Raw genomic sequence first — 17,116 nt, forward strand, 5'->3', positions numbered from 1 at the left:
CACAAATGTTTTTTAAATAAAAAAGTTAAAGAGGTGAAGCATATTTACCATTGTCAACAAACTTTCTAACCTCTAACAGTGCATTTAGGGCTTATATACTCTCAGATCCCCAGTTCAAAGTGTCTTTTATAAAATTATTTATAATATACAGTATTTATACTAATATTTTTCATAGTTTTAAGATTGAGACAAGCAGTATAACATCGTGTCATGTATATAATTTTTAAAGGTATTATCATTTATATGTTCATTTTCTCATACTCATATATAGGAATATGTTCTCTTTTGTTATAAATAGAAAAATTTTAATTGAAAATATATCTCCTATAATAGACATTTACATTCTGCAATATCTAATTTAAATTAATCAGTAAATAAATTAAATATGATGATTAAATCAAGTAAAATAAAAATAATAATTTTATTTATTTATAATAAAATAAACCGCTTGTGATGACATCGAAATAAACGTATCTCAAAACCCTAATTCACTAAAATCAACCCCAAACCAAAAGGTGGGGGTTGGGGAAAAAGACTCGTTCGACCTATCGGTTAATTTGGAAACAGAAAGGGTAAAAGTTCAGACTAGGAAACAACAGAAACAAAGAACGAGACACATTTACCAGCACAAGTGCTAAAACCTGTGTCCAAATTCAGAACGCTACTAATACTCACAAAATCGAATTGCAAACAAGAGAAAATGAACCAAACATAAAACCATTTCTGCCTTCCCTTTCACCTATTCCTAAATATTCTATCCCTTCAATTTTTGCTTTTTAATCTCTTCTACAACCAAAACAAAAAAGACAAAACTCAAGAAATAAAGTAACTGGTTTGGTTTATCTCTCTCTCTCTTTCTCTCTTGTAAGATCTGTTACAGAGGAAAGTAAGTCCCTTTAATTGTATTCTTAAAATGGGTTTTTTTTCCTTCAAAGATACTCTTCTTGGTAAAATTCACTTTTTTTTTTACTTCTCCTTGTTTGCAGGATGAAGCGAATAAGAGATGATATATGTTCTGGTTCCCAATTTAAACGTCCATTTGGCTCTTCAAGAGCTGAATCGTAAGATGTTTTTCTTTTGTTTTCTGTAATATGCTTAAAGTTTATTGCCTTTTTTGAGGGTTTTGTTTAGTGAGGTTTGTCAGGGAATTTTGTGGAATTTGGATGTGGATTTATTTTATTCACCACTTGAATTGAGTGATTTCTCACGTTTTTTTTTTTGCTTGCCATGTTTTGTTTGAATGATGTTGGATTTCTGATTCTGGGACTCTTAAGTAGGATATATCACTTGGTTTTCTAATGTTCTGTAAATTTACTTCTATTTTGATGAAAACTTTCGGACCTTTTTTCACACTAGTCATCTATTGAAAAGTAAAATAGGTTTATCATAAAATTTTCAAGTTTTTTATTGATGTTCGTCAACTGGTTGTAATTCTGAAATCTTATTATTTTCACCTGTGAAGCTATGAGCAAAGCCAAATGCTGGGTGGAGGTGGCGGCGGTGGAGTAGGAGGAGGTGGTGGAAGTGGAGCAATGGGAGGGATGGGGCCAGGAGGGGGAAGTACCCCACAGAAATTGACTACAAATGATGCCTTGACATATCTAAAGGAAGTCAAGGAGATGTTTCAGGATCAAAAGGAGAAGTATGACATGTTCCTTGAAGTAATGAAGGATTTCAAGGCTCAAAGGTATCTTCATTCGAAATGGAAACAGTTTGCCAATGAGTAATGGATTCATGTTTTAAACTTCTAAACGCTCAGTTTGTCTTTTTTTCTTCTGCAGAACTGACACAGTTGGTGTCATTGCTCGAGTAAAAGAATTATTCCGAGGGCATAACAACTTGATTTATGGATTTAATACCTTCCTGCCAAAGGGCTATGAAATAACCCTTGATGAGGAAGAGGCTCTTCCTAAAAAGACTGTTGAATTTGACGAAGCAATCAGTTTTGTAAACAAAATAAAGGTAAAATCATTGAGGCGTAACCTTCCACCTTCCTGTTGGCCATGTTCAGTCGTCTAATTATCCATTTTACCAAGCAGAAACGTTTCCAACATGACGAGCATGTTTATAAGTCATTCCTGGATATCTTGAATATGTACCGGAAGGAACACAAGGACATAAATGAGGTCTACAGTGAGGTAAAATGTCTTATTTGGCTTGTTACTAAATTGACTCTTTGGTAGTAACCAGATCTTATAAACTATTTTTTCAGAAAAGGTTACTTGTTTGTTGTTTCATTGCTTCCAGGTTGCTTCTCTTTTTGAGGACCATTCAGATCTGCTCGAGGAGTTCACTAGATTTTTACCAGATTCTTCTGCAGCACCTTTGACACAACAAGTTCCATATGGTCGAAACTCAACTCCGCGTTATAATGAGCGAAGTTCTGCCACACCCAACACTCGTCATGCACAAATGGACAAAGTAACTATTCTTTTTATAATATTTGTGTTCTTGTTAGTTGCTATTTTTACGTGTTTGTGATATGAAATAATACTTATCATTCCTTTTTCAGCAACGCCGGAGGGATAGGATTACTTCCCATGCTGATCGGGATCTAAGTGTTGATTGTCATGACCTGGATGACGACAAAGCTATTGTCAAAATGCAAAAGGAGCATAGAAAGCGTGTGGAAAAGGAAAATAGGGATCGGAGAACTCGTGATCAGGATGATCCTGAGCATGAAAACAGGGATTTTAACATGCAGTGTTTTCCGGATAAGAAAAGATCGGGAAGGAAAATTGAAGGATTGGCTTCTTATGATGACAAGGATACTTTAAAAAGTGAGTTTATCAACCTTTTTGACATCTCTTTTTTTTTTTATAGAAATAGGGCCTCATTAAAAAACCCCTTCATAACCATTAAGCTCCTAGAAACTCAATGATCATAGGAAGGAGGAAAAGAGAGCCCAAAGATTTATTACTATAGCAATAGATACAACTAGTTTAGAACATAGAATACAACATAAAACCCCTTTAAACCAACCCCAAAGACAACCACCAAATACAAACAAAACACAAAAAAGAAATCATATCATAGTTATATATTTTTCACTGGTGTTTAGGACAACATTTTTTTTGTTCTTTTGCTATATACTTCTAATAATGGATCCTTCTCAATGTCTTTCTCCATCAATCATTAGTGTGCTTTGATTGTAAGAACGAGCTTGTAGTTTTATTTATGCTGAGATATGCTTTCATCATGCTTGTTTTTTTTTTTGATAGAAGATTAGGCCTCATTAAAAATCCCCTTCATACCCTTCATGTTATATCAGTAACATGAAGGACAATGGAAGGAGGAAAAGAGTGCCTAAGATTTTATTAAGCTGAACAATAGTACATTGCCAGACCCTAACATATTGCTAAAACACCAAAAGAAATAACATAAGACTGAAACAAAACTCCTTACAACACAGGAAATAACATTTCTTGCACCTCAACACAACCAACAAAAACCAAGTAACCAACTACCCATCTTTAGCTAATTTGTCAGCTTCCCAGTTTGCAACCCTAAAAATATGCCTAATAGTAATATCCTTTCCTGCCATAAGAGAGACTATATCCTTCACCAAGGATTGAAACATAGGGGTGCATAAACCCGGATTCTTGATCCACTTCAGAGTATTACTTGAGTCCGATTCTAGAATAAACCTCTGATTAAGAACAAAACCTAAGTCTTCTAGAAGACATAGCCCCCTCTTAATTGCCAATAATTCTTCCATGATAAGAGGACCAGCCCCAACTCTTTCTGAGAACCATTGAAGCAACAAACCACTGCTGTCCCGAATCAGACCACCAATACCTTCTTTATCCCAGCCTTTTACCATCGTTCCATCAACATTTAGCTTTAAGAACCTATCCGGAGGAGGAACCCAACAAGTTGGTTGAGAGCGACCCTTTCCCTGTCTTCCCACCGAATCAACAAGTTTTAAATCACCCACTAGGGAGTCTAAAGGGATATGCACTTTGTTGAACCTTGCAACAAACCAGGAAGCTATTCTAAATTAAACAATAAAGAACAGTCTCACCACATCCAGCTTTCCTTTCTGAAAAATAACCTCATTCCTACTTTTTCACACTGACCACATAACCGCCCTTGGAATGAATTTCCAGATCAAAGAGTTCGGCAGTAAATCATCCCACAAAATGAAAAAGTCAATGATATTCTTTGGAATCGCCAAGGACAAATTCCAAATATCCAAAAATCTAGACCACAGGCCCCATACTACCTCACAATACAAAAAAAGACGTGAAACTGATTCCACCTCCCTACCACACAGTGAACATAAAGGATCATCAATCCCTGCCACACCTCGCTTCAATAATTCCTCCTTAACCGCCACTCTCTGATGAGCAACTTGCCAAACAAATGTTTCCACCCGTGGAGGTGCAATCCCTACCCAAATATGCCTCTCCCAAGTCTCATGATTCTCCACAATACCATCTTGATACAAGATTTCGCTGAAAAACAGCCCTCTCAATTCCCTGACCAAATCCAGCAGTCTTCCTCACAAGGTGACAGCGAGATATTAATCAACATAGAAATCAACTGAAGCCACTGTTCAACCTCCCAATCCGCCAAATTTATTCTCATTTGAATATCCCACACCCAGCCAGAGGCATTATTCACCGTAAACTCCATCACTTTACCCGATTTATTGCTCGAAAGAGCATAGAGTCTAGGAAACTGAACTTTCAGGGGAACTTCTCCCAACCATACATCATTCCAGAACTCCACAGATTTCCCATTCCCAGTTTTCAAACGCATATTCTTTCTAAGACATCCCCAAAACCATCATTGGAAAATAAGTTTTTAACCACACCTCTCCAAATCCACGAGGCACGAGCTGTCCACGAATTCCCCATCATTATGGAATTCGGATCCAAGTTGTATACGCCACACACCACCCTCTTCCACCAGGCTGATGCAAACTTCCATACCCATTTCCCCAATAAAGCTCTGTTCAAGAGTGATAAATTCGGGATCCCTAGACCCCCCAATGCTTGTTGCAACTTATAAATGATGCTTTTGACTGTTAAGGAATTTCCATTGGCACACAACATATGTTTCATGTAATTTTGAAGCAACTGATATCCAGTAGTGAGCAATATTGTGTTAGTTTGTCTATCATGATTTTGCATCTTGATGTTCTTTGCTAAATCAGCTCTTAAAAATATAAGGTTAGTTTGTCTATCATTATTTTGCATATTGATGTTCTTAGCTATATCAGCTCTTAACAATTTTTTATGTGCTCTTTTGGGGTGTTATCATATTTAGGGAAGCGAATTTTTTAATCTGAGGGAAATATATCAACCTCTTGAAGTTTTAGTTTTTTATTTCAATCTCAGGCATGTGCAACCAAGGGTTCATATTCTGTGAGAAAGTTAAGGAGAGACTGTGCAGCTCAGATGACTACCAAGCGTTCTTAAAGTGCCTTAATATTTATAGCAATGGAATTATCAAAAGAAATGATTTGCAAAATTTGGTATGTTTTGCAACATCTCTTGCAATTATCGTTGAACTTTTGTATCATTCTTCTTATCTTTGTAGAATTATCAGGAAATACATCTCACCTATTTGTGCTGGTAGTCTAATTATATTGTTACCTTGCTTTATGTGTATTTCAGGTGACGGATTTACTTGGCAAGCATCCCGATCTTATGATCGAGTTCAATCAGTTCTTGGAGCGTTGTGAGAATACCGGTAACTACTGAAGTTTCATCTTTGAGTTGTTTTATTTGGTTATTTATCTTTAAGGCCATTTCTTAATTTAAATGTTTCCTGCAGATGGGCTCCTTGCTGGTGTCATTAGTAAAAGTATGTAATTGATAGCTTTTTTTTTTTGTCCATTTTCTTATTCTTATTGGTGTTTTCTAATTTTCCATAAACCTAGGTGTGCCTAGTTTAGTCTTGTTCGATGCGATTTCTTTTCTTATATGTATGTAACCTGCAATGATGTTTACCTCCTGATTGCAGAATCACTTAGTAGTGATGCACATGCATCAAGGCCATTCAAATTGGAGAAAGATAGAGAGCATAAACGTGAAATGGAGGAAGCTAAGGAAAAGGAGAGATCCAGGGAGAAATACATGGAAAAATCCATACAAGAGCTTGACCTTTCTGACTGCCAACGTTGTACTCCAAGCTATCGGCTTCTTCCTGATGATGTATTAACTTTTGATTTTTTTTCCAACTTGCAAACCATGCATGGCTCGGTACTGATATCGACATCCTTTGGTGTTTTTCTCTCAGTATCCATTACCTTCAGCAAGTCAGAGATCAGAGCTTGGTGCTCAAGTGCTGAATGATCATTGGGTATCTGTGACTTCGGGAAGTGAGGATTATTCTTTTAAGCATATGCGCAGAAATCAGTATGAAGAGAGTTTGTTTAGATGCGAGGACGATAGGTAAAATTTGTTGGTCTTCCTTTATTTGTCCCAGTACCCTGTATGCAATTGATATCTATGTTGCCCTTGAGTCTTCATTTTTCTTGAAGCACACGTGTCCTATGCACAGTTGGATATGGATATGACCCTCCAAATACATGGAAAAACTTTTGAAAAATAAATTATGCATACCCGTATCTGACATTCACACTTGAGTTTGAGTAACATAGATCAATATAGTGATTATTTGTCTCTTTTTTGTAATTTGTTTATTCTGTTATTCCCTTTATGATATTTTGTAATGCTTGTAAAGGTGAGAGCGAGTTTTACTGAAAAAAAGTTCAATGTCCACTTATTAGTTATGTTTTCTATTTCCTTTGAAGTTCTCGATATTTAAGTCCTAGACATAATTAACTTCTTGTTTCATGGTCTTAGATTTGAGCTGGATATGTTGTTAGAATCTGTGAGCTCAACTGCCAAGCGTGTGGAGGACTTGCTGAACAGCATTAATGAAAATAAAATCAGTATGGAGTCTCCATTTCGTGTAGAAGAACACTTAACTGGTTTGTTCTTCTACTAGATTGATTAAATTATGTGTGTTTCTGCTATGTGAACATTATTCATCTTTTAATGTTTACTTCTGATCCACTTACTGCAGTTCTAAATTTAAGGTGCATTGAGCGTTTGTATGGTGACCATGGTCTTGATGTAATAGAAATATTACGTAAAACTCCTGCTCTTGCATTGTCAGTCATTTTAATTCGCCTGAAGCAGAAGCAAGAAGAGTGGACAAAATGCCGTTCAGATTTTAACAAGGTTTGGGCTGAAATTTATTCAAAAAACCATTACAAATCACTTGATCACCGCAGTTTCTACTTCAAACAGCAGGATTCAAAGAACTTGAGCGCAAAATGTAAGTGGAATTTCCATATGATAATATCATGCTGCATTTTCTTATGTTGCAAAATCCAATCGAAAGATTGATAGATGATTCTTAACAACTTGTTCTAATAGTTGCCTAAAAGAGTAGACTTAGAAACCATATGTGAAATCATTTAACTACATGTTTATTACTTATCTTTCAAATGTTGCAATATCCGGCTGAATGGTTTTAATATTTTCATTTGCACTAAATCCAAAAGTTTGTTAGATTCTAAAAGTTTGGTTGCATGCTTTTCTATGGTCTCTTGAGGAGAGTGTGTCCACTTCTATGCCCCTCTATATTCTTATCACTTATCTCTTATAGTCTAGTTGATCCCATTTTCTAATTGCAGCCTTAGTGGCTGAAATCAAGGAGTTGCAAGAGAAGAACCAGAAAGAGGATGATGTTCTTGTAGCTAGCGTTGCTGGTCACCGGCAACCCGTTGCTCCACAGCTCGAATATGAATATTTGGATGTCGACATTCACGAAGACCTATATAAACTTATATTATATTCGTCTGAAGAGATTTGCTCAACCAAAGAACAGTTAAATAAAGTCATGAGGCTCTGGACCACTTTCTTGGAGCCAATGTTGGGTGTTCCTCCTCGACCTTATGGCAGAGAAGTTTCTAATGATGCTGGTAAAGCTCTGGATCCTGCCGTAAACTGCACCACATCAAGCATTGCTGAAAGTGATGGAAATCCTGGAGCTGTTGCTGCTGTTAGTTCCAGGCAACAGAAGGCTGCTAGTTATAGAGATGGGAACAGTTCACCAGTACTAACTAAGTCTTGCAGAAAGGACTTGACAAATGAGGAAACTTCACCCAACGAAGAACGAACGGACCGTGTATGTAGAGATGATTCAAAGCTAGAGAAAGAGATCACATTTATAGCTGATAGAAGGCCAGGAATTAACAAACATACAAGTGGACTTGGAGCCCTTGCAATTGAAGCAGAAAATAATCACATCGGAAATGGTGTTGAAGGGGCATCAGGTGCATATGTCAGACAAAAGTTAACAATCATTTGTTATTTTCTTGTTCGTTAACCTAGTTCTGTTATTACATTTATCTAATTATTACTTCCTTTCCAAAATCATGTTGCAATACTGAGTTTAGTTTGATTTTCATGTGGTGCAACAGCATCTAGACCTTGCATTTCTGCTAGTGAGGATCATGAACCTGAAGCTAATGCTTGTCTCGTACATTCATTAGAGGTATGGATTTATGCATATCGACTACTGTATTCCTTTGTCACTTGGACTCAGTTGCGAGTGTCAGATGCGGGTATGTGTTTGACATTGGTCTACTCATTTCCCCCCTAAGTTTTTTATGTATTTGAAGGGTCCATAAAGAGTCGTAGCTTCATCACCATGCCCATATATGTTGGACATGGATACTTTACGAAAAATGACCATACACAGGCAACATAATCCTTGTTGACGACTTTGAGGTGGAAAAGCAAGGAGGTTTTTTCTTTGACTTCTAGTTGTAATATGCTAACACAAATTTGCTTGGTACTTCAGGGTGATGTAATGAAACACGTTTTATTAGCAAATGGGGTGCCTACTGATGGCTCCAATGCAAGTAGATTCCATGATGAATCCGTCGGTCCATCAAAAATTGAGAAAGAAGAAGGTGAATTATCACCTAATGGTGATTTTGAGGAGGATAATTTTGTTGCATATGGGGATACTGGTCCAAATGCTGTACCCAAGGCAAATCATGATGGTGAAACCAGACAGTACAGGTCTATAAACAGGAAAGAGTTGAATTACAAGGATGCTGGAGGTGAAAACGATGCTGATGAGGAGGATAGTGAAAATGCCTCAGAGGCAGGTAATGACGCATCCGGCAGTGAGTCTGCAGGTGATGAGTGCTCCCATGAAGAGGAGGAAGAGGTAGAACAGGATGAAGTTGATGGTAAAGCAGAGAGTGAAGGGGAAGCCGAAGGGATAGCTGATACACATGTGGGAGGAGATTGTGCTCCCTTGTCAGTCTTGGAACGGTGTCTGCTCACGGTGAAGCCTCTTGCAAAGCACGTACCTTCACTTTTACCTGAAGAAGCTGGAAACAGTTCTTGCGTGTTTTACACAAATGATGATTTCTATGTTCTTTTCAGACTTCATCAAGTATGTTGAACGACAAAAGCCTTTTAGTTATTTCATCTAATTTTTCTCTCAGGCATTTAAGTATTCTTTGATGTTTGATTTTTGTTAGATCCTATATGAAAGAATATTGTCTGCAAAAATAAATTCAATGGGTTCTGAAATGAAGTTGAAAAATTCAAAAGAAGCTAGTCCTACTGATTTATATGACAGGTGATGTACATATAAATTTTATTTTGAAACAATATGAAAGGTCCAATGCATTCTAATTTCAAAAACTTAATCTCTGTACTATTCAGATTTATGAGTGCACTGTATGGTCTGCTTGATGGATCTGCTGATAATGCGAAGTTTGAGGATGAATGTCGAGCTATAATAGGAAACCAGTCGTATGTGTTATTCACATTGGACAAGTTATTATATAAATTGGTTAAGCAGGTTCGCTTTACTAATTTGTTTGTCTTTCATTATTTTATTCTGATTTCTCCTGCAGTTCTGAATTTTAGTTTTCATTTCAGCTTCAAGCTGTCTCTGTCGATGATATGGATAATAAGCTTCTCCAATTGTTTGAGTATGAAAAATCCCGAAAACATGGGAAGACAATGGATTCTGTGTATTACGAGAATGCCCGTGTTCTCCTTCATGAGGAGAATATATACCAACTGAAATGTGTAAGTTTGCATTCTTCACTTTCTTTCTAACTCCATGTTTGTTTATGCATTTTTTTTTGTCTGGGTTTTGTTTTTGCAGTCTTCTTCGCCATCTCGTTTGTCTATTCAGCTGATGGACAATGTCATCGAAAAGCCAGAGGCATTTGCAGTTTCCATGGAGCCTAACTTTTCAGCTTTTTTACACAATGATTTTCTGTCAGTTTTTCCCAGCAAAAAGGAGCCACATGGCATTACACTGAGGAGGTAGTAACTGATGACATGTAAATGTTAGGTTTGGTCAGCCTCATATTATAATTATTATGAGATTATTTTAATAAAGGAAAGATTAGTAAATGCTTATTCTGATACTGCTTCAAGTTTCAATTTTTCTTGAAATATTGCATAACTTAGAAAACATTTGAATATAACCATATGGTACACATACCCATATCTTATATTAACACCCAAGTCTTATTCATGCATGCTTAATCTACTTTGTTTACTGATATTTGCAGAAACAAGAAAAAGTATGCAATTCTAGATGAATTTGCTGCAATTTGCATGGCCATGGAAGGTGTTGAACTGGTTAATGGTTTAGAGAATAAGATAGCTTGCAACTCATACAAGGTATTTTGCGGTTAACAATATGTTGTTTAATCTTTACCTCTCTTACATGACCTTTCCGATGTGGTTGAATGTAAATTACTTATCCATTGCGATGTTTGTCGGGTCTTTCTTTTTCTTTTCTTATGATCTGTGTATTATGTTGGCAGATTTCCTATGTGTTGGACACTGAAGATTTCTTCTTTCGTAGAAGGAAATCACCTCATAGCAAACCTCCGTATGATAATCAATCAAGAGTACAAAGGTTCCACAGATTTTTATCTGCTTCACAATGATATTGCCATTTTTGCCTCGCACCGGCGCAAATGGTAAACTAGCAAAACCAAGATCCTTAAATCTTGAGAATTTCAAATCTGGTAGTAATCTTCATTGTGCTCACAAATATGTTTCTTGTATGTTAATAGTGGCTGCTAGTTGGTCATGCTAGTAGTGAAACAAGGAAGAATGGTTGGGAAATGTAGCATATTTGTAAGTTGATATGAGCAATGATCTACCATTATTGTGTAAATAGATTTATAAAAGAAAAAAGGGTTTGTCAGATCTTTATAGGTTTCGGAGCATGATGTTTCTTGAATGTTAATAGTTGCTCTGCTTGTTGGCCCTTCTAGTAGTGAAACTAGGAAGAATCAATTATGCTGATTTTTCTTTCTTTCTGGTTCTATTGCAAATTTGAATGGCCATTCAGTGATGGAAGATAGAACATGACACTAAAAAATAAGATACAAAATCCAGCAAGCTTAATGTTTCATACAATATGCTGCCTGTCTCATATAGACAGAATCTGAAATATAACCATGCAAACGTTCATACTTGGTCTCACCTTTCAATTTAGATAAGGGTAAAACTAGGGACAGTACTCAACCTCATAGTCTCTGTCATCAACTCTTCATATTTCTTAAATTACTTGTATTCAACACCCATGTCAAACATATTCTCATATATGAGTACGAGATTAAGGATTCTCCAAATAAAAATTTTGGGGAAAAAAAAAGTTTTAAACATGCCATGTCGAGCAGGTACCTACATCTTACACACGTCCAAGTCCAAGCAACATAGTATAGAGCTGCATATATAGGTTAGTTATTTGATAATACATTTTAAAGTTCTAAAAAATGAATCAATAAGTTATGTTAAAGCAGGCTGCATAAAATTTTTATGTGATAATCATAAGTATCTTCAAGGGAAATGTACATTATCAGATTAACCAAAACTACAACCAAAAAGAAAATAGACAAAAATGGAAAATATTCTACATTTGTCATACAACTTACTTTACAATAACCCAATAACACAACTTAGATGCAATCTGTTTTCCAAGCCTCTCAAATGATGACCCAATAGCATACACCTGCCGGGGAAAAAGGCCGACTTTGATGTCATAATTTGTAACCCAATTGCAATTGTTGGAAATAATACGGAAAATAATAGTATTAATACATTTGATATATTACAAGTGATCATTCATCTTTTTTCCCCCTTTAAAACAAAGAATTTGCTGCATTTTCAGTTATGCTATGAATGAAAATCCAGAATATCTTTCAAATCTAAGAGCCTCCTAGATTTTCTTCTTCACCCTTCTCGACAACTACAATGTGCATGCATAAGGGTATAGCGATGCCGATGTCCACTTTTATAATACACCTAACTTGTAAAAAGCAAGGGCATTAAAATAAAATGGAAAACGTACCAGAAAAGCAGCTTTGCAAGGTAATCACGGGAAGTGCCAAAAGTGCCACAATTTTCATCAGCAGCATCTTGATGATTTCCCGTATTTACTATCCCTGAATCTCTCATACAAGCATCCTTGAAGAACCTTCGCAATATATTTTGGACAAGCTGATGGATCATTTCCTCCACTTGCACCGATGATGGTTGGGATAATTCTGTCACCTGAAAATGAAAATTTAAAAATAAAATGCTTCGAGTTAATTGTGGTATCAAAACAAAGTTAATTCAATCTCATAGCAAGATAATCTAAAAAGCAGCACTTTATGGCCATTACCATGTCAGCATCCAAGGATCGTAAATACTCCAACAAACCATTGATGTTTCCCCTGCCACATTCTATTCGCACATTTTCCTTCTTTTGATCATTTAGTTCCTGAAACAACACACAATAATCATCTTATATCAAGGGAATCCAAAAACGCATTATATCAAACTATTCACAATGTGTTGGGTACTATGATCCCTCAAACGGAGGAAAAATGGATTCACCATTAAAGAACAGCTCGAATATGTCAAAACTTTGAAAAACAATAAAAGGAAGTTCAATATAACAAGATAAGGGCGGTATTAAATATATTGACAAAACATGTATAATCAAACTTGGTTTAATGTTTAACTTGATATCTAAGTTTTTTTTATCTAATGAAGTACTTGAATTTAATTTTATGGTTTAAATTGCTGTCTGAACTTGACCTTTTTTTTATATATCTAAATTGGTATCTAAACTTAGCTTTTTAGACAGAATTGATACTTACAGTAAAAATCTTATTTAAATCAATTTGAACATAAAGATAAATCTAATTGAACTCCAAAGAAAAAACTCACAGAAATTTAATTTTAAAATTAAATTCATGTATCGAAATATATACCTACCCCTCTTAAAATAACATGAAGCAAATTCAAAGAGTTTGCCTTAAATTAATCTTAGGGAAGAACTTCCCTTTTATTTATTGGTTATGCAAATTTCTAAAGGGAAAACAGTAGTTTTGCTGAAACCCCAATGGTTCACAATTAATTTAGCCATTATTATTTGATTTTGATAAAATTAGCAGTAAAAAAAATAAAAACCTCACCTCCTCCATATAAGATAATTCAGCTTGCAGCTTCTCAATATACTTCAAAGCCTCCGGAGACAGATCCCCGAAAACCCTCGGCCTTATATCCTCCAACTCATCGAATTCACCATTTTCACCCTTAACCTCCTCCTTATTCTTCTCCACTAATTGTACTTCTCTCTGTCCCTGCTTAACTCCCTCCTCCGTCTGCTTCACCGCCTCATCCGCCGGTGCCGCTCTTTCCAGATTTCTCGTCAATGAAATCCTATACTCCGCGTTCCACAACGTATATCTAAATAAAAATATAATCTTTTATAAATAGATTAATTAATTAATTCATAAAAAAAACTTTTTGGAAGCTGAAAATAAGTTATTACCCGGTGATAATAGATGAGAAGAGGAGGCGATGGAGAGGAGGTTCCGAAAGGGAAACCAAAACGGAGAATTGACCAGATGGGAGAATTCCAAGCATGGAGGAGATAGTTCGTTTCATTGCTTCTTTGGCCGAATCGGAAACCCCTTTGGAAATAACGGAAGTGTCGAGTGGTTCTATGTGTTTTAACATGTTGGCTATCACTATGAATCCACGATCCAAATTCGATTTCTGCGTTGAAACAGAATAGTCATCGCAGCCTCCGCCACCGTTCAAGCAGCAGCCGACGGTTACAGAGGGAGATGGACGGTTGCGAAAGTTAGGGAGGAAGCAAGAAAGACAAGGTGAAAGAGGTTTGGCTGACAGCGCGGTGACGCGGGAAAAGATGAGAGCTCGGACCGTGGCTATCGATGCCATCGGAGATGACGCTTCTGGAGCTTTCTTTTTCCTCTTAAGTCTTAATCTTCTTACCCGTACTAGCTTGGTTTTGTGTTTTTTTTTAATTCAAGATTACAACTGCGGTCCGGGTCAGTTTGGGCTATGACCCGAATTTTTTTATTTAAGACTCGTTTAATCCGGTCCGAAAGGATCAATTGAATAATTATATAATTTATTTTTAAGAAATTGTTTATGATTTTTTAGTTTAATATATTTTTATTTCCTCTCATTCCAATTATTAGCAGTTTTAGGACTCGGTTGCCAAAATATACTAAATTCCCACCAAAGAGTCTACACTCACATTTGTAAAAATAAGTAATTTCATTGATTTAAGATAATATTATCTTTTTAAAAAGTCTCAAGTTTAACTACGGCGATTATAAAATATAAGATATTTATTATCAATTAATTAAAAATATTTTAAATAAATATGATCTTATAATTACTTAAATCTAATAAAAAATTATTTTCTAGAGCAAAATCCAATGGTCTGGGAGCACATCTATGCAAATATCAAACAGGTAAAGGATAAGGGGTCCTCTTGTCTAATGCATTACTTTTCTTGAAATATTGTATAAGACTGAAAACCTGAAAATAATGATGGAGATTTTTGTCTATTTTATCTTCTGATCAGAAAAATCAATAATGATAATACAAAATAATTTAATCTACTTTTATGAAAAATAATATATTTATTGTACCACAAAAACAAGAATAACTTAATTTAAAATTTAATTATGATTTTTCTTAAAAGAAATATAATTACAATCACAATCAATATACATTCATACAATTATAAATGAAATTAATTAATATAATATACAAATATAATCATTATAATGTACAACAGAAGATTGATAACTGAAATATATTTAAATTTAGATTAAAATGAACTTAAACAAAACTTACGTATGTATAAATTTGTGCATAATATCACTCCCCATATTTTTTTTAATTTTTTTTTAGCATTTTAAGCTCATCAAGTAGCCTCGATAATAAAAGAGAATGTTAATCTCTCTAAAGGGGTGCAAAGTGTGTTTGTCTTATTAATAAATTAAAAAATTCTAAACAGATATTATCTTACAATCACTTAGACTATTCAAGGGGGAAACATTTTATCAACAAAGTTAAGAATTGATTGGCCAAACTAAACTTATCGATCCGAAAAGATAATCCATCTTAAAATAGATGTATTTTGCTTGGTAGAATTTAAATAGATGTTTTCATATGAAAAGGGTAATTCAAGTGGCTCTCATGGCTTCTCATCTGAGGCTTAGAACCACAAAACCTAGTGATTTTGATCCTTCAAACTGCAACTTTGCCACACAAAAGAAGTATCTTCAAAGTTTGATATATATAATGACAAAAAGCTTGATAATGAATGTTTATAATGCCCTGGGATTGGTTGAGGTTAGAGAAGATAAGGATCCTTATTCAGATTTGGACCAATTTAGAATGAATGAAATAATGGCTTTTATATGGGTAGCCCCTAAATTATTTTAATTCAGTTTAAAACAATGTATAAATAATATAATGATTTTCTTTAGAGATCAGAATATCAATTTAGTTTATCTAACTTAACCTATGATGAGTTGGGTTTGAATTTTATGAAGTCAACCCCACCTAATTTATCATTCACTAATTAACTTTTATTTAAATTTAATAAAATATATAAATTATTAGCATAGAAATAATTTTTAACATTTTATTCAAAAAATAATAATATTTAATATTTAAAATTAATTAAACAATTCTGAACAGATACTTACGGGTGTAAATGAACAAAATATTCGACGAAATGTTTATGAATCGTTCATATGGCATCCATTTATTATTGTTTATAAAGCTAAATAAATAAATATGAGCAAATTTTTTATGTTGATTTAATAAATGAAAGGATACAGACAGATGTGTGTTTGTTTCGTTTATGTTCACGAAAAAATATATTTATCGACTCGTTTTATAAGCTCGTTTATTTAGTTTTTTTTTCTTTTATTCTTTTTACATTTTAAATATTGATGAAAACAAAGATTAAATATAATATAAGGTGAACTTTAGAGTTTGAATTGTGTAACCTAAGGAATCTAAGCACTAGCACTATGATTTCACCATTTTTTTAGCTCGTAAATAAGAGGGAAAAGAGAGTGTTAGTTGTTTAACATTAAATAAACATGTTTGCGAATGCTAAACAAACAAATATAAACACCTTCAAAACAAAATAAAAATACATAAATACAAAACTGAAAATTGAAACGAATACAAACTAAATATGAATATCTTAAAAAACAAATAAACAAACATAACTTAATTCATTAAAACGTAATTCATTTATTCTTTAATAAATAATACTATAACTATTAAAAACATGAGTGAAAGGATTAAGGAACCAACAAATGAATCCAGATTCCGCGAAAAATGGATTTAAAGAATTTTGGGTCACGACCCAAACCCAGTTGGCTAAAGAGAAGTGTAAATAAACCAAATCTGGAGTTGAGTCTGCTCCAAGCCTCTAACCTTAGTAGAGATCGTGTAACGAATTACAATATAGACCTATAACTATAAGTAAATTAAATATATAGTTAATATATTTTTCTATAACCACATAAAAATAAATCATTTAAGATCATACAAAGATTATATAAGAAAAATGTTAAAAACTTAATAAAAACTCGAATAAAAGATAAATACGAATAGATCTGACTGTATCGGTAAAAAGAATCACAAAAAAAGATGAAGCTATTGAAAGAACACTAACAAACCATAAATCATATTCGAGCGACGTAAAAAAACAATCCACGAACGCAATTCATGTATCCAAATTCAATCTGAAGGTCTAA

The 17,116-nt window shown here is 34.5% G+C and overlaps 2 protein-coding genes across 3 annotated transcripts; one reads left to right on the forward strand and one right to left on the reverse strand.

Moving 5' to 3' along the window:
* Positions 1 to 742: 742 nt before the first annotated feature.
* Positions 743 to 11,225, forward strand: LOC120147739 (paired amphipathic helix protein Sin3-like 2). Its single transcript, XM_039161045.1, has 23 exons — positions 743 to 886; positions 987 to 1,061; positions 1,463 to 1,687; positions 1,782 to 1,962; positions 2,040 to 2,138; positions 2,248 to 2,421; positions 2,513 to 2,780; positions 5,346 to 5,482; positions 5,625 to 5,700; positions 5,785 to 5,814; positions 5,974 to 6,164; positions 6,250 to 6,404; positions 6,819 to 6,946; positions 7,042 to 7,296; positions 7,658 to 8,299; positions 8,447 to 8,520; positions 8,830 to 9,435; positions 9,524 to 9,624; positions 9,711 to 9,849; positions 9,930 to 10,082; positions 10,162 to 10,325; positions 10,577 to 10,688; positions 10,835 to 11,225. Exons 2-23 carry the CDS (start codon positions 988 to 990, stop codon positions 10,958 to 10,960), a joined length of 4,110 nt encoding a protein of 1,369 aa, XP_039016976.1. The 5' UTR covers positions 743 to 886; position 987; the 3' UTR covers positions 10,961 to 11,225.
* Positions 11,226 to 11,460: 235 nt separating this feature from the next.
* Positions 11,461 to 14,291, reverse strand: LOC120147429. 2 transcript variants are annotated; one of them, XM_039160811.1, is made up of 6 exons: positions 13,846 to 14,291; positions 13,487 to 13,760; positions 12,688 to 12,786; positions 12,373 to 12,575; positions 11,946 to 12,033; positions 11,461 to 11,514 (listed from the first exon to the last, which is right to left on the reverse strand). In XM_039160811.1, the coding sequence occupies exons 1-5, from the start codon at positions 14,256 to 14,258 to the stop codon at positions 11,958 to 11,960; spliced, it is 1,065 nt and encodes a 354-aa protein (XP_039016742.1). In that variant the 5' UTR covers positions 14,259 to 14,291; the 3' UTR covers positions 11,461 to 11,514; positions 11,946 to 11,957. The 2 variants fall into 2 exon arrangements, with proteins under 2 accessions (XP_039016742.1, XP_039016741.1); XM_039160810.1 differs by lacking the exon at positions 11,461 to 11,514 and having other exon boundaries at positions 11,826 to 12,033.
* Between the last annotated feature and the right edge of the window lie 2,825 nt (positions 14,292 to 17,116).

The sequence above is a fragment of the Hibiscus syriacus genome, unplaced genomic scaffold (genome assembly GCF_006381635.1).
Source record: "Hibiscus syriacus cultivar Baekdansim isolate YM2019G1 unplaced genomic scaffold, ASM638163v2 tig00110940_pilon, whole genome shotgun sequence".
Lineage (NCBI taxonomy): Eukaryota > Viridiplantae > Streptophyta > Magnoliopsida > Malvales > Malvaceae > Hibiscus > Hibiscus syriacus.